This window comes from Bufo gargarizans, unplaced genomic scaffold (assembly GCF_014858855.1).
Source record: "Bufo gargarizans isolate SCDJY-AF-19 unplaced genomic scaffold, ASM1485885v1 original_scaffold_1577_pilon, whole genome shotgun sequence".
NCBI classification, from domain to species: domain Eukaryota; kingdom Metazoa; phylum Chordata; class Amphibia; order Anura; family Bufonidae; genus Bufo; species Bufo gargarizans.
Genome location: NW_025334419.1, coordinates 138,641 through 156,578, shown reverse-complemented (window position 1 = coordinate 156,578; position 17,938 = coordinate 138,641). Strand labels below are relative to the sequence as shown.

General features: G+C 52.2%; 1 protein-coding gene across 2 annotated transcripts; it reads right to left on the bottom strand.

Moving 5' to 3' along the window:
- Nucleotides 1–3,677: 3,677 nt before the first annotated feature.
- Nucleotides 3,678–17,201, bottom strand: LOC122923404 (protein Njmu-R1-like). Of its 2 annotated transcripts, none has more exons than XM_044274204.1 (10): nucleotides 16,886–17,201; nucleotides 13,262–13,333; nucleotides 13,050–13,175; nucleotides 6,718–6,843; nucleotides 6,079–6,124; nucleotides 5,333–5,452; nucleotides 5,022–5,086; nucleotides 4,815–4,954; nucleotides 4,504–4,607; nucleotides 3,678–4,380 (listed from the first exon to the last, which is right to left on the bottom strand). In XM_044274204.1, exons 1-10 carry the CDS (start codon nucleotides 17,020–17,022, stop codon nucleotides 4,159–4,161), a joined length of 1,158 nt encoding a protein of 385 aa, XP_044130139.1. In that variant the 5' UTR covers nucleotides 17,023–17,201; the 3' UTR covers nucleotides 3,678–4,158. The 2 variants fall into 2 exon arrangements, with proteins under 2 accessions (XP_044130139.1, XP_044130138.1); XM_044274203.1 differs by having other exon boundaries at nucleotides 6,079–6,130; nucleotides 16,886–17,200.
- Between the last annotated feature and the right edge of the window lie 737 nt (nucleotides 17,202–17,938).

Sequence of the window (17,938 nt, the reverse complement as noted above, 5' to 3'; positions counted from 1 at the left end):
AATAACTTCAGAAATTGATTTATACTGTAAAAAAAATTCCCGAACTTGGGTTTAGGAAAGGTTTTTTTTACAGTATAAATGAATTTCTGAAGTTATTCTGCGAAGTCTCGGCTCATCGGAGCCAATACATTCTAATACTGCATGGAGCGCTCGCGCCGTACAGTATTGAAACTAAGTTTTATGCAAATTGACTTTGGATGTTTCATCTGAAATCGAGTCGCTCATCCCCAATTCTAGTACGCTGCTGACAAATAGAATAGCCCCCCATGAATATTAACCCTCTAGTAGGAGAGCTCCAGACCCACAGAGCACCAGTTCAACTTCATATGATATGCTGATCCCCGCCCCAGCCATGATGTATAGCAGTATTTTTCTATGATGTTTGTTTTATAAAAGTGTTGTTTCTAGAAAATCCGTGTCCGCTTATCTGCTTCCTGATAACTGGCGCCTCATGCGCCATTACACCTCCTGACGACAAGTGGTGCGGCGTCCACTCATCCGCCATTACACCTCCTGACGACTAGCGGTGCCGCGTCCACTCATCCACCATTACACCTCCTGACGACTAGCGGTGCCGCGTCCACTCATCCGCCATTACACCTCCTGGCGACTAGCGGTGCCGCGTCCACTCATCTGCCATTACACCTCCTGACGACTAGCGGTGCCGCGTCCACTCATCCGCCATTACACCTCCTGATGACTAGCGGTGCCGCGTCCACTCATCCACCATTACACCTCCTGACGACTAGCGGTGCCGCGTCCACTCATCCGCCATTACACCTCCTGGCGACTAGCGGTGCCGCGTCCACTCATCTGCCATTACACCTCCTGACGACTAGCGGTGCCGCGTCCACTCATCCGCCATTACACCTCCTGACGACTAGCGGTGCCGCGTCCACTCATCCGCCATTACACCTCCTGATGACTAGCGGTGCCGCGTCCACTCATCCACCATTACACCTCCTGACGACTAGCGGTGCCGCGTCCACTCATCCGCCATTACACCTCCTGGCGACTAGCGGTGCCGCGTCCACTCATCCGCCATTACACCTCCTGATGACTAGCGGTGCCGCGTCCACTCATCCACCATTACACCTCCTGACGACTAGCGGTGCCGCGTCCACTCATCCGCCATTACACCTCCTGGCGACTAGCGGTGCCGCGTCCACTCATCCGCCATTACACCTCCTGACGACAAGCGGAGCTGCATCCACTCATCCGCCATTACACCTCCTGACGACTAGCGGTGCCGCGTCCACTCATCCGCAATTACACCTCCTGGTGACAGGCGGCACCGCGACCACTCATCCGCCATTACACCTCCTGACGACAAGCGGTGCCGCGTCCACTCATCCGCCATTACACCTCCTGGCGACAAGCGGAGCTGCGTCCACTCATCCGCCATTACACCTGGTGACAGGCGGTGCCGCGTCCACTCATCCGCCATTACACCTCCTGACGACAAGCGGTGCCGCGTCCACTCATTCGCCATTACACCTCCTGGCGACTAGCGGCGCTGCGTCCACTCATCCGCCATTACACCTCCTGACGACAAGCGGAGCTGCGTCCACTCATCCGCCATTACACCTGCTGACGACAAGCGGAGCTGCGTCCACTCATCCGCCATTATACCTCCTGACGACAAGCGGAGCTGCGTCCACTCATCCGCCATTACACCTCCTGACGACAAGCGGAGCTGCGTCCACTCATCCGCCATTACACCTCCTGACGACTAGCGGTGCCGCGTCCACTCATCCGCCATTACACCTCCTGACGACTAGCGGTGCCGCGTCCACTCATCCGCCATTACACCTCCTGACGACAAGCGGAGCTGCGTCCACTCATTCGCCATTACACCTCCTGGCGACTAGCGGTGCCACGTCCACTCATCCGCCATTACACCTCCTGGTGACAGGCGGCACCGCGTCCACTCATCCGCCATTGCACCTCCCGACGACTAGCGGTGCCGCGTCCACTCATCCGCCATTACACCTCCTGACGACTAGCGGTGCCGCGTCCACTCATCCGCCATTACACCTCCCGACGACTAGCGGAGCCGCGTCCACTCATCCGCCATTACACCTCCTGACGACAAGCGGAGCTGCGTCCACTCATCCGCCATTACACCTCCTGACGACTAGCGGTGCCGCGTCCATTCATCCGCCATTACACCTCCTGGTGACAGGCGGCACCGCGTCCATTCATCCGCCATTACACCTCCTGGCGACTAGCGGTGCCGCGTCCACTCATCCGCCATTACACCTCCTGGCGACTAGCGGTGCCGCGTCCACTCATCCGCCATTACACCTCCTGACGACTAGCGGTGCCGCGTCCACTCATCCGCCATTACACCTCCTGGCGACTAGCGGTGCCGCGTCCACTCATCCGCCATTACACCTCCTGGCGACTAGCGGTGCCGCGTCCACTCATCCGCCATTACACCTCCTGACGACTAGCGGTGCCGCGTCCACTCATCCGCCATTACACCTCCTGGCGACTAGCGGTGCCGCGTCCACTCATCCGCCATTACACCTCCTGGCGACTAGCGGTGCCGCGTCCACTCATCCGCCATTACACCTCCTGGCGACTAGCGGTGCCGCGTCCACTCATCCGCTATTGCATTAAGCTCCCAGCAGCAGTCACTAGGGGCTCCAGCTGCTCCCCCTAGTGGCTGCCTGGTGTTGTGACCGTCTCCATGACAACACTGCACCTCACAGGAGACCAGTCAGTAGTGCAGCCCACAATGATGAGACTGCACTACAGAGTGTGAAGAACATTACATGCGAGGAGATGGGAGACTCGCCCCACTGGGTAGGGGGCACTCAGGAATACGGAGGGATCATTATGTACAGCGTCACGGCCGTGTGCAGCAAGACCACCGACAGGACATGGATGGGACATGATCTGGAAACCACTTCAGCCTAAGGAAGTCAATAGACGTGTGAATGAGGCCTTACTGAAAAGAAGCTGCTGATTTATACGTAAAGGGTTATTCCTTCCTCATCCTGCCCAAATATCTCATTAAGTCACATCCAGAGCTGCAATCACAATTCTGCTGCATGAGATCATATTCTGCAGGTAGCCATCACCCCTCCTCCAGACCTTTCTACACTTCTCTACCCCTCAGTCCTTCTCCAGACTCCTCCGTCCGCCAGCAATGGCGTTTCTTCTATGGGGCCAAATGGGAAAAACAAACAGCAGCAGCAGCAGCAGCCCCCTCCTCCCCCGCCACTGACTGCTGCTGGCCAGTCCACGAAATGGAGCAGCATCGGGGAGGTAATTATTGTGACTTTTAACCCATTCTGCCTCCCTTTCTTACTATAATAATGCGGCTGAGCCCCGCATTCCCACAATGCACTGCTAACAGCGTTGTGACTGCAACTCTCAAATCCGACATGACGCAGCAACCCACAGCAGCCGCGCTCAGGTAACACTGGTGCCCACTGAGCCCAGCTCCAAAGAGCCTCCTCAGCCCCACAAGCTTCACGTGCACACGACCGAACCGGCCGCATGGCACCAAGCAAGTCACATGACCAGTCAGTATACCATACTGGGACAGGGGCACACGTGCCCACTGAGGCAGCTGCAAGGGTGTGCAGTCATTACACCCTCAGATGTTCCCAGACTAACCCCCAGCCTCAGCGGAGACTGCACGGATGATGGGAGTGTGAGCCCAGTGTCAGTCCAGCACAGCAGCTTTATTAATACAGAGCACAGGGCAGTAGTACTGAGGCAGCTGGACAGCAGTAGTGCAGTCTATCACACACTGAGGGGGGCAGGGGACCCCTGAAATGTCTGGAGGATAAAGTGTCTGAGTACAGGGGGAGGAGCGGGTAATGATGGGGGGTGAATTCATTCCACCTCCTCTCTGCCGTGTAGATGACGGCTTTATTCCCCCCCATTACACCTCTGGGCACAACTACAGGGTGGTGGCCGCAGCGAGGAGGGGGCCACGTGTAAACCGGCCTGATTAAACCTAAAAACGGCCACAGAAATGATTGGGGTGGGGGGGCACAGACAGGACTGTAAACCACAAACAAAGTGCCGAGTGGGGGCATGGCAGAGCCCTGACCACCACATGCGGAGGGCGGGGGTCTCGTAGGTCAGAATTAATGGCGTCAGGGGGCAGGACTGTAAACCACACACACTCCTGGGGGGTCAGGAGTCCCGGACGGGGAAGCCTTCCTCACGGATGAACTCCTCCAGCACCCTCACCACGCTCCGGGCCTCGGGCAGCTCAGCGTGCTCCACCGCCACGATCTGCAGCAGGAGGTCGCCATTCCCACAGTTCTTCAGGAAGTTGTAGCAGCGGAACAGGGCGTAATGGCTGCTCTCCGCCTGGCGGATCAGGCGCTTCAGATTGTTCATGTCTTGAATGACCTGTGAGGAGAGACAGAATGAAACAGCAGCTGGGCTCAGGCTCTGTCCGTCATGCTTTACACTGCGGCTCACATACATTATACTGCACTAGAGAGGCACAAGGTCCGCAGGATTCATTCTTACCTTCAGCTTGAAGTTCTCCAGCTTCTGGCGGAAGAGAAAGGGGCTGCCCCCGTCGTAGGTGTTGATGAAGACCTGCATCCAGTCCTCACAGAAGCGGTTACTGACTGCAGGAGGAGAGCAGCAAAGTCAGCAGACCCCCACCCCAAATCCTGAGGGGTGGTCAATGAGCGGGTGTCACGGGGCAGGGGTCCGCTGGTAGAGGTGCCACACATACAACATGGGGGGGGGGGGTCTGCTGGTAGAGGTGCCACACACAGAGGGGTCTATATTCCCTCCCCCCTCCAGTTGGCAGTATTCCCTCAGGTTCTCACCTGCATTACCCAGCTGCGGTTGACCGTCACCGGCGTCCACGGTCACAGATCGCTGCTGCTGCAGCTCAGTCATTGCCAGGCACAGGGATGTCATGGTGCCCTCCTGGACTAAGCCCTGCAGACTGGCCGAGGTCAGGAACCTACAGCAGAGTACAAGGGTCAGGCAGGACCCCACTGAGGGGTGCGCGCACAGCGGTGGTCACTTACCTACTGATATCGTTCTGCGTCTGCTCAGTGGAGTTCACAACTTCCACAGGGGTGTAGCTCAGCGCCTACACAAAGGGCGAGACATACAGGAACCATAGGTGAGTGAGCTGGGGGTTATACTCCATACATGTAGAACAGGATGCCCTCTTCCCTATAACCTACACCTTTCATGGTGAAAGCAGCAGAAGGCTGGGGGTTCCAGGAGACACAACGCTCTGCTGGTGCACACTCATGAGGAGAACGTTATCTATAGTTACTCAGGAAACAGTCCTCATTGTCCAAACACTATATTATAACCCCCAGTATCTCACCGCATACAGCAAATAAGCCAGCTTCTCCTGAAAGAGGTTCACCACCCGATGTATGGGCAACACCGAATCTTCAAACCAGGCAACGAGATATGGCCGAATCTCCAATTCCACGTAACCCATCTACAAGGAGGAAAACAAAGATGACAGAACCGGAGATTATAACCACACGGAGGACTAGAAACTGAGCAGAGGGGACATTGTAAGGAGAGAACACGGAAGACTAGAACCGGAGGAGAGGGGACAAGGAGGACTAGAACCGGAGGAGAGCGGACATTGTAAGGAGAGAACACGGAGGACTAGAACTGGAGGAGAGCGGACAAGGAGGACTAGAACCGGAGGAGAGCGGACATTGTAAGGAGAGAACACGGAAGACTAGAACCGGAGGAGAGGAGACAAGGAGGACTAGAACCGGAGGAGAGTGGACATTGTAAGGAGAGAACACGGAGGACTAGAACCGGAGAAGAGCGGACATTATAAGGAGAGGACACAGACTATAACCGGAGCAGAGGGGACATTGTAAAGAGAGAACACGGAGGACTAGAACCGGAGGAGAGGGGACATTATAAGTAGAGGACAATGAGGACTAGAACCGGAGGAAAGCGGACAATGAGCGGACATTATAAGGAGAGGACACGGAGGACTAGAACCGGAGGAGAGGGGACATTATAAGTAGAGGACACGGAGGACTAGAACCGGAGGAGAGGGGACGTTACTCATATCATGAAGGCTTTGGATCTGGTTCTCACCTTTAATTTGCTCTTCAGGCCGTCCACATAATGATCCAGCTCAAGTCTGAAGGTGACAAATTAAGGAAACCTAGGAGGTGACAATACTGGACGGACCAGAGCAGCCATCATCAGTCATCACCTTCATGATGCAGACAGTAGCTCTGGTTTATCGGATATGGGGAGGGGGGACCTCAAAACACAAAATGCTGCCTCCAGTGGAGGAGGATAAACCCCATGATATTATTCTGTAGCATCTTCTACAGAAAGGATAGAATTACATATCTTATACTACAGAGATGGGGGGCACTGGGGTAACAGGGAGGACACAGCCATCTACACAGGGTAATGTGGGGGGCACTGGGGTAACAGGGAGGACACAGCCATCTACACAGGGTAATGTGGGGGGCACTGGGATAACAGGGAGGACACAGCCATCTACACAGGGTAATGTGGGGGGCACTGGGGTAACAGGGAGGACACAGCCATCTACACAGGGTAATGTGGGGGGCACTGGGGTAACAGGGAGGACACAGCCATCTACACAGGGTAATGTGGGGGGCACTGGAGGTATACTCTGGGTGCACCATCTTAGGCTTTATATACTGGACACTAATGCCTAGGTGTGTACAATGCCAAGTAGAGGCATATGAAGGATATAGATCCAGGCCTTTCTCGCTGCCCCCCAGGAAGCAGATGATGTGTTCCGGGGGCGCAGTCGCGCTGCACTCCTCTGCTTTACCTTGTATCAGGCAGTAGTAACAGCCCAGCACATAGTCAGGAGAGCTGGAAAGAGAGGAACACCACAAACATGGTCACACAGCCATCAGAGACCTGGGGCCCCTGCAATGCATCATGGTCACACACACACACACACACACACACACACGAGACCTGGGGCCCCTGCAATGCATCATGGTCACACACACACACACACACACACACACACGAGACCTGGGGCCCCTGCAATGCATCATGGTCACACAGCCATCAGAGACCTGGGGCCCCTGCAATGCATCATGGTCACACAGGCATCAGAGACCTGGGGCCCCTGCAATGCATCATGGTCACACAGGCATCAGAGACCTGGGGCCCCTGCAATGCATCAAGGTCACACACACACACACACACACACACACACACACGAGACCTGGGGCCCCTGCAATGCATCATGGTCACACACACACACACACGAGACCTGGGGCCCCTGCAATGCATCATGGTCACACAGGCATCAGAGACCTGGGGCCCCTGCAATGCATCAAGGTCACACAGCCATCAGAGACCTGGGGCCCCTGCAATGCATCATGGTCACACAGCCATCAGAGACCTGGGGCCCCTGCAATGCATCATGGACTCACACACACAAGTTCTTACACAGTGAAGTGACGCTGCTGGTGCGCCCTCCGCTCTGCGCTCAGGACCCTCACTAATCAGGCGACACTTCTGTGTTTCCAAAATGTAAAATTGACACCTGCGCTCCCACTAAGTATTGTGGTGCTCGCGGGGGCTCAGCCAATCAGATGCTTTATTACACACAACTTTAATACGTGACTGGATCGTATTCAACACCTATCTGTTCTGCCGGAGCGCAGAGGACTTGCAGGGGGTTGTCCTGGTTCAGAACTGAACCTGGACATACCCTCATTTTCACCACAGAAGCCTCCACCTAGCAGTCCCTACGGAGAGCCCAGTATGTCACCGGATCTCTGACAGCCCAGGGCAAAGAAGAGCATTGGAGGATGAAATGCTCTGATGCTCATATACAGGTGGGAAAGGGGGGCATGTCCGGGTTCAGCCCCTTTAACTGTTCTGCCGAGCTGAGGGGGGGAGGCCTTTTTTTCCCCCCCGATATCTTCTGAATGGTAGCAGCGAGAGGATTGCAACAGGTCTCGTTTAAAAGCTGGCATTCCAAAATGAGAGCATTAGTCCAAGCTAAACAGGAGATATCACTGTTAGAAATCGAGTCAGGAATTATTGCCAGTAAAACCTGCTTTGACGGTCAGATGTGTTCACAGCACCCTGATTTCTAACAGTGATATCTTCCCATGTACTGAAGATATTGCTGTCATTCGGGTATTGTATGTTATTGGAATGTCAGCTTTCAAACAATATAAAGCCCAGATCTCTAGCTGGTACCAAATCAGAGATATGAGCAGCTACAGCAACCGCCCCCCTCCATGTCAGTCTGGAGGAGGAGGGTGGGCAGAGCTGACAGCCTGCAGGAGGAAAGGAAAAAATCCTGGCGCTCTCATCACTGTAGGGACCCACATAATGAAATTATGGTACTTTTACCACAGTGAACGCCGTAAATAAAGTCCACAAAATAAAAGGAAAAAATTTATTTATTTTTCCTAATAAAAATAAGACAATACAAATTATTTAATACACTATATACACAGTTGCAAGAAAAAGTATGTGAACCCTTTGGAATGATCTGGATTTCTGCACAAATTGGTCATAAAATGTGATCTGATCTTCATCGAAGTCACAACAATAGACAATCACAGTCTGCTTAACCTAATAACACACAAAGAGTTAAATGTTACCATGTTTTTATTGAACGCACCATGTAAACATTCCCAGTGCAGGTGGAAAAAGTATGTGAACCCTTGGATTTTATAACTGGTTGAACCTCTTTTGGCAGCAATAACTTCACCCAAACGTTCCCTGTAGTTGCAGATCAGACGTGCACAACGGTCAGGAGTAATTCTTCACCGTTCCTCTTTACAGAACTGTTTCAGTTCAGCAATGTTCTTGGGATGTCTGGTGTGAATCGCTTTCTTGAGGTCCTGCCACAGCATCTCCATCGGGTTGAGGTCAGGACTCTGACTGGGCCACTCCAGAAGGCGTATTGTCTTCTGTTTAAGCCATTCTGTTGGTGATTTACTTCTATGCTTTGGGTCGTTGTCCTGTTGCAGCACCCATCTTCTGTTGAGCTTCAGCTGGTGGACAGATGGCCTTAACTTCTCCTGCAAAATGTCTTGATAAACTTGGGAATTCATTTTCCCTTCGATGATCGCAATTCGTCCAGGCCCTGACGCAGCAAAGCAGCCCCAAACCATGATGCCCCCACCACCATACCTCACAGTTGGGATGAGGTTTTGAGGTTGGCGTGCTGCGCCTCTTTTTCTCCACACAAAGTGTTGTGTGTTTCTTCCAAACAACTCCACTTTGGTTTCATCTGTCCACAGAATATTTTGCCAGTACTGCTGTGGAACATCCAGGTGCTCTTGTGCAAACTGTAAACGTGCAGCAATGTTTGTTTGGGACAGCAGTGGCTTCCTCTGTGGTGTCCTCCCATGAAATCCATTCTTGTTTAGTGTTTTACGTATCGTAGATTCGCTAACAGGGATGTCAGCATATGCCGAAGACTTCTGTAAGTCTTTAGCTGACACTCTAGGATTCTTCTTCACCTCATTGAGCAGTCTGCGCTGTGCTCTTGAAGTCATCTTTACAGGACGGCCACTCCTAGAGAGAGTAGCAGCAGTGCGGAACTTTCTCCATTTATAGACAATTCGTCTTACCGTGGACTGATGAACAGCAAGGGTTTTGGAGATACTTTTATAACCCTTTCCAGCTTTATGCAAGTCAACAATTCTTAATCGTAGGTCTTCTGAGAGCTCTTTTGTGCGAGGCATCATTCACATCAGGCAATGCTTCTTATAAAAAGCAAACCCAGAACTGCTGTGTGTTTTTTATAGAGCAGGGCAGCTGTAACCAACACCTCCAATCTCATCTCATTGATTGGACTCCAGCTGGCCGACACCTCACTCCAATTAGCTCTTGGAGATGTCATTAGTCTAGGGGTTCACATACTTTTTCCACCTGCACTGTGAATGATTACATGGTGTGTTCAATAAAAACATGGTAACATGTAACTCTTTGTGTGTTATTAGGTTAAGCAGACTGTGATTGTCTATTGTTGTGACTTAGATGAAGATCAGATCACATTTTATGACCAATTTGTGCAGAAATAAAAAATATAAAAAAATGTTATGACTACTGGAACACAAAGGGGGAAATAATATTGGTCCTTAAGGCTAAAATTAATTTTGTCACTAAGGGGTTAAAAATACAATAGTGTCCCCGGAGTTGTCCGCCAGCAAGATTTATTGCAGAAACATTAAAAATCTACAAGAAAAAAAAAAGTTTTGGGGAAGGTTTACTCCAATTTTACCAGGCCTGTTAGGAAATTAAATCACAAGCACAGAGGAAGGACTGGAAATCTGGACGTCACGGTCACAGGGACTTCATCAGCAAATGAGAGCAGAGGAGTACTACAGCATGGCCGTCAGCTAGTGTGTAGAGGTAAGATGGCTCCAGTAATGTGCAATGAACCGTCAGACTGGACAAGAAGATAATCCGTTAAAGAACAGGGACTAATACTCTGCAGGAGCCTGGTTTTTTAGGACAGCCCCCTAGATAGTATTAAGCCCTGCTCTATGACTGGACCTCTGCTGTACATGTATGACATGGTGCGGTTCTATAGGACAGCCTCCTGTACAGTATTACCGTAGTCCCTGCTCTATCACTGGACCTCTGCTGTACATGCAGGACATGGTGCGGTTCTATAGGACAGCCCCCTAGATAGTATTAGTCCCTGCTCTATCACTGGACCTCTGCTGTACATGCAGGACATGGTGCGGTTCTATAGGACAGCCTCCTGTACGGTATTAGTCCCTGCTCTATCACTGGACCTCTGCTGTACATGCAGGACATGGTGCGGTTCTTTAGGACAGCCCCCTAGATAGTATTAGTCCCTGCTCTATCACTGGACCTCTGCTGTACATGCAGGACATGGTGCGGTTCTATAGGACAGCCCCCTAGATAGTATTAGTCCCTGCTCTATCACTGGACCTCTGCTGTACATGTAGGACATGGTGCGGATCTATAGGACAGCCTCCTGTACAGTATTACCGTAGTCCCTGCTCTATCACTGGACCTCTGCTGTACATGCAGGACATGGTGCGGTTCTTTAGGACAGCCCCCTAGATAGTATTAGTCCCTGCTCTATCACTGGACCTCTGCTGTACATGCAGGACATGGTGCAGTTCTATAGGACAGCCCCCTGTACGGTATTACGGTAGTCCCTGCTCTATCACTGGACCTCTGCTGTACATGCAGGACATGGTGCAGTTCTATAGGACAGCCTCCTGTATGGTATTAGTCCCTGCTCTATCACTGGACCTCTGCTGTACATGCAGGACATGGTGCGGTTCTATAGGACAGCCCCCTGTACGGTATTAGTCCCTGCTCTATCACTGGACCTCTGCTGTACATGCAGGACATGGTGCGGTTCTATAGGACAGCCCCCTGTACGGTATTAGTCCCTGCTCTCTCACTGGACCTCTGCTGTACATGCAGGACATGGTGCGGTTCTATAGGACAGCCCCCTGTACGGTATTAGTCCCTGCTCTCTCACTGGACCTCTGCTGTACATGCAGGACATGGTGCGTATCTATAGGACAGCCCCCTGTACGGTATTAGTCCCTGCTCTATCACTGGACCTCTGCTGTACATGCAGGACATGGTGTGGTTCTATAGGACATCCTCCTGTACAGTATTACCGTAGTCCCTGCTCTATCACTGGACCTCTGCTGTACATGCAGGACATGGTGCGTATCTATAGGACAGCCCCCTGTACGGTATTAGTCCCTGCTCTATCACTGGACCTCTGCTGTACATGCAGGACATGGTGCAGTTCTATAGGACAGCCTCCTGTACGGTATTAGTCCCTGCTCTATCACTGGACCTCTGCTGTACATGCAGGACATGGTGCGGTTCTATAGGACAGCCTCCTGTACGGTATTAGTCCCTGCTCTATCACTGGACCTCTGCTGTACATGCAGGACATGGTGCAGTTCTATAGGACAGCCTCCTGTACGGTATTAGTCCCTGCTCTATCACTGGACCTCTGCTGTACATGCAGGACATGGTGCGGTTCTATAGGACAGCCTCCTGTACGGTATTAGTCCCTGCTCTATCACTGGACCTCTGCTGTACATGCAGGACATGGTGCGGATCTATAGGACAGCATCCTGTACGGTATTAGTCCCTGCTCTCTCACTGGACCTCTGCTGTACATGCAGGACATGGTGCAGTTCTATAGGACAGCCTCCTGTACGGTATTAGTCCCTGCTCTATCACTATTTCACGAGTCCAGCCTGACTGTTCTGAGCAGATTTCTGGAGCCATTTTACATCTAAACACCTCCCAGCTCGGTACATACCCCAGGAGTCATATCCCCGCTATATGCTGTATACACAGGAGCTCGCCCCATTGTCTCCCCCTTCAGGTGTTGGTTCACATCACTTTTCCTTTCTCATGGACTTACTTCATGGTCCTCCTCTTTCCGTGTTTTTTTGGATGATCGTGTGATCGCGGTTTGTGCGCGTACTGCCCTGATTGGCGAGGTTTGTCGGCCCAGTGTGACCGTTTTCCTTACTCACTGGCGGCCATGCCATAGTCTTCCTCTGCGCTCATTTGCTGATGAAGGCCTTGCAGATCGGGGCGTCCAGGTTTCCACACGTCATTTCTCTGTTATGATATAAATGGGTGGACTCATCTGGGACACTGGTGGCAAATCACTAGACTATGCCACCAATGTCAGATTGGGGGGGGGGGGGGGGGGGGGGAAGTCCCACCGCTGAGACCCGCACCCAACTCTAGAACAGGAAGGACAGCAGGCAGGGGCTGTATGCTCTGCATCATTTTCTATGGAAGGACATGAATAGAGGGTGGCTATAGGAGTCTATGGTAGATTGAAATCTACCTCTGGTCACATCAGAGGCGCCATGCTTTATACTGCTCCCATGCTCTATTAAGACACAGCTATCATCAGTGAGTGTAGCTGAGCTGCAGTGTCCATGGGGGATATGTACACCCCTCCAGTCTTATCGGTGGCTCAGGCAGCTTCTTCCACCATGCTTTACACTGCATTCACACCTTCAGACCAACATTAAGCTGGGTGATCAGAGAGGGTTACTTACCCAAGGTCCACAGATGACACGTTCCCCACACCCTCAAACAAGGCTCCTCGGGACAAGCGCTTTGCTATGAACGTCCGGAGCTCGGGCTCGGCCTCAGCAGCGAGGTTAGTGTCTACCAGAGACAGGCTGTACAGAGAAGCACAGAGACGTCAGCAGAGCAGAAGACTTATAACGGGGGGTCATGGGGGGGCAGGATACACAGAGGACATCACCTGAAATCTTCTCCACATGGTGTGTCTGCAGCACCACTCTCATCATCCTCACCATCTCTATGCTGGGAGTCGCTGCAAGAGAGAATCACATGTCAGCAAAAGAGGTAACAGGGAAAATCACAGATATTGGGGGCTCCTCTCTCCCCCAGCCTGCTGGTACAGGTAGTAGTAGTGATATAGGGGGTATAATAGATATTGGGGGCTCCTCTCACCCCCAGCCTGCTGGTACAGGTAGTAGTAGTGATATAGGGGGTATAATAGATATTGGGAGCTTCTCTCACCCCCCGGCCTGCTGGTACAGGTAGTAGTAGTGATATAGGGGGTATAATAGATATTGGGGGCTCCTCTCACCCCCCGGCCTGCTGGTACAGGTAGTAGTAGTGATATAGGGGGTATAATAGATATTGGGGGCTCCTCTCACCCCCCCGGCCTGCTGGTACAGGTAGTAGTAGTGATATAGGGGGTATAATAGATATTGGGGGCTCCTCTCACCCCCCCGGCCTGCTGGTACAGGTAGTAGTAGTGATATAGGGGGTATAATAGATATTGGGGGCTCCTCTCACCCCCCGGCCTGCTGGTACAGGTGGTAGTAGTGATATAGGGGGTATAATAGATATTGGGGGCTCCTCTCACCCCCCGGCCTGCTGGTACAGGTAGTAGTAGTGATATAGGGGGTATAATAGATATTGGGGGCTCCTCTCACCCCCCGGCCTGCTGGTACAGGTAGTAGTAGTGATATAGGGGGTATAATAGATATTGGGGGCTCCTCTCACCCCCCGGCCTGCTGGTACAGGTAGTAGTGATATAGGGGGTATAATAGATATTGGGGCTCCTCTCACCCCCAGGCCTGCTGGTACAGGTAATAGTGATATAGGAGGTATAATAGATATTGGGGGCTCCTCTCACCCCCCGGCCTGCTGGTACAGGTAGTAATAGTGATATAGGGGGTATAATAGATATTGGGGGCTCCTCTCACCCCCCGGCCTGCTGGTACAGGTAGTAATAGTGATATAGGGGGTATAATAGATATTGGGGGCTCCTCTCACCCCCCGGCCTGCTGGTACAGGTAGTAGTAGTGATATAGGGGGTATAATAGATATTGGGGGCTCCTCTCACCCCCCGGCCTGCTGGTACAGGTAGTAGTAGTGATATAGGGGGTATAATAGATATTGGGGGCTCCTCTCACCCCCGGCCTGCTGGTACAGGTAGTAGTAGTGATATAGGGGGTATAATAGATATTGGGAGCTACTCTCACCCCCCGGCCTGCTGGTACAGGTAGTAGTAGTGATATAGGGGGTATAATAGATATTGGGGGCTCCTCTCACCCCCCGGCCTGCTGGTACAGGTAGTAATAGTGATATAGGGGGTATAATAGATATTGGGGGCTCCTCTCACCCCCCCGGCCTGCTGGTACAGGTAGTAGTAGTGATATAGGGGGTATAATAGATATTGGGGGCTCCTCTCACCCCCCGGCCTGCTGGTACAGGTGGTAGTAGTGATATAGGGGGTATAATAGATATTGGGGGCTCCTCTCACCCCCCGGCCTGCTGGTACAGGTAGTAGTAGTGATATAGGGGGTATAATAGATATTGGGGGCTCCTCTCACCCCCCGGCCTGCTGGTACAGGTAGTAGTAGTGATATAGGGGGTATAATAGATATTGGGGGCTCCTCTCACCCCCCGGCCTGCTGGTACAGGTAGTAGTGATATAGGGGGTATAATAGATATTGGGGGCTCCTCTCACCCCCAGGCCTGCTGGTACAGGTAATAGTGATATAGGAGGTATAATAGATATTGGGGGCTCCTCTCACCCCCCGGCCTGCTGGTACAGGTAGTAATAGTGATATAGGGGGTATAATAGATATTGGGGGCTCCTCTCACCCCCCGGCCTGCTGGTACAGGTAGTAATAGTGATATAGGGGGTATAATAGATATTGGGGGCTCCTCTCACCCCCCGGCCTGCTGGTACAGGTAGTAGTAGTGATATAGGGGGTATAATAGATATTGGGGGCTCCTCTCACCCCCCGGCCTGCTGGTACAGGTAGTAGTAGTGATATAGGGGGTATAATAGATATTGGGGGCTCCTCTCACCCCCGGCCTGCTGGTACAGGTAGTAGTAGTGATATAGGGGGTATAATAGATATTGGGAGCTTCTCTCACCCCCCGGCCTGCTGGTACAGGTAGTAGTAGTGATATAGGGGGTATAATAGATATTGGGGGCTCCTCTCACCCCCCGGCCTGCTGGTACAGGTAGTAATAGTGATATAGGGGGTATAATAGATATTGGGGGCTCCTCTCACCCCCCCGGCCTGCTGGTACAGGTAGTAGTAGTGATATAGGGGGTATAATAGATATTGGGGGCTCCTCTCACCCCCGGCCTGCTGGTACAGGTGGTAGTAGTGATATAGGGGGTATAATAGATATTGGGGGCTCCTCTCACCCCCCGGCCTGCTGGTACAGGTAGTAGTAGTGATATAGGGGGTATAATAGATATTGGGGGCTCCTCTCACCCCCCGGCCTGCTGGTACAGGTAGTAGTAGTGATATAGGGGGTATAATAGATATTGGGGGCTCCTCTCACCCCCCGGCCTGCTGGTACAGGTAGTAGTGATATAGGGGGTATAATAGATATTGGGGGCTCCTCTCACCCCCAGGCCTGCTGGTACAGGTAATAGTGATATAGGGGGTATAATAGATATTGGGGGCTCCTCTCACCCCCCGGCCTGCTCGTACAGGTAGTAGTAGTGATATAGGGGGTATAATAGATATTGGGGGCTCCTCTCACCCCCCGGCCTGCTGGTACAGGTAGTTGTAGTGATATAGGAGGTATAATAGATATTGGGGGCTCCTCTCACCCCCCGGCCTGCTCGTACAGGTAGTAGTAGTGATATAGGGGGTATAATAGATATTGGGGGCTCCTCTCACCCCCCGGCCTGCTGGTACAGGTAGTAGTAGTGATATAGGGGGTATAATAGATATTGGGGGCTCCTCTCACCCCCCGGCCTGCTGGTACAGGTAGTAGTAGTGATATAGGGGGTATAATAGATATTGGGGGCTCCTCTCACCCCCAGGTCTGCTGGTACAGGTAGTTGTAGTGATATAGGAGGTATAATAGATATTGGGGGCTCCTCTCACCCCCCGGCCTGCTGGTACAGGTAGTAGTGATATAGGGGGTATAATAGATATTGGGGGCTCCTCTCACCCCCCCGGCCTGCTGGTACAGGTAGTAGTAGTGATATAGGGGGTATAATAGATATTGGGGGCTCCTCTCACCCCCCGGCCTGCTCGTACAGGTAGTAGTAGTGATATAGGGGGTATAATAGATATTGGGGGCTCCTCTCACCCCCCCCCGGCCTGCTGATACAGGTAGTAGTAGTGATATAGGGGGTATAATAGATATTGGGGGCTCCTCTCACCCCCCGGCCTGCTCGTACAGGTAGTAATAGTGATATAGGGGGTATAATAGATATTGGGGGCTTCTCTCACCCCCCGGCCTGCTGGTACAGGTAGTAGTAGTGATATAGGAGGTATAATAGATATTGGGGGCTCCTCTCACCCCCCGGCCTGCTGGTACAGGTGGTAGTAGTGATATAGGGGGTATAATAGATATTGGGGGCTCCTCTCACCCCCCGGCCTGCTGGTACAGGTACAGGCAGTAGTAATGGCCGCCGGGCCGCTCTCCCTTCCTCTCGTCGCCGCCATCCTCGCTTCTCACATCGTCACCGTCCACGGACTCGGCCAGAGAGCTCTGCGCCGGTAACATCACCACGAATGACAGATCAGCGGTCCGTCTTCATTACCAGTCCCCTGGAGACTCACACAACAGTTCCGCGAAAAAACAAAGGTTCCGACCTTTACAAAGCTGCAAAGACCTGACGTCACCCGGAGACCGGAAGCGGACGGACCCGGGCCTGCGGACGGCCAGGAAGACCCCTGAGCTGTATGACGTCAGACCTAATGAGAAGAAGGGACCCTGTGTGCACAAGAGTTCTGCACTAGGCCACGCCCCTAACTCCGCCCATAACTACACACCTAATCCCATTAGTCTAAATCCCCCCTCATGGTAATTAACCCACTTTATGCCCTGATATGTTCCCCCTCACAGCAGTTATTACCAGATATATGCCCCCTCACAGTAGTTATACCAGATATGTGCCCCTCACAGTAGTTATACCAGATATGTGCCCCTCACAGAAGTTATACCAGATATGTGCCCCCTCACAGAAGTTATACCAGATATGTGCCTCCTCACAGTAGTTATTACCAGATATGTGCCCCTCACAGTAGTTATTACCAGATATGTGCCCCTCACAGTAGTTATACCAGATATGTGCCCCTCACAGAAGTTATACCAGATATGTGCCCCCTCACAGTAGTTATTACCAGATATGTGCCCCCTCACAGTAGTTATTACCAGATATGTGCCCCCTCACAGTAGTTATTACCAGATATGTGCCCCTCACAGTAGTTATTACCAGATATGTGCCCCTCACAGTAGTTATTACCAGATATGTGCCCCTCACAGTAGTTATTACCAGATATGTGCCCCTCACAGTAGTTATACCAGATATGTGCCCCTCACAGTAGTTATACCCAGATATGTGCCCCTCACAGTAGTTATTACCAGATATGTGCCCCTCACAGTAGTTATACCAGATATGTGCCCCTCACAGAAGTTA

Bases quoted from the DNA above. Each gene is read 5' to 3' on its own strand.
- LOC122923404 (XM_044274203.1), bottom strand. From the start codon at position 17,022: ATGTTACCGGCGCAGAGCTCTCTGGCCGAGTCCGTGGACGGTGACGAT. The intron at 13,334-16,885 runs GTGAGAGGAGCC...TCTCTCTTGCAG, and splicing joins CTGTACCAGCAGGCCGGGGG to CGACTCCCAGCATAGAGATG. The intron at 6,131-6,717 runs ATATCCTTCATA...TTAATTTGTCAC, and splicing joins AGCGAGAAAGGCCTGGATCT to CTTCAGACTTGAGCTGGATC.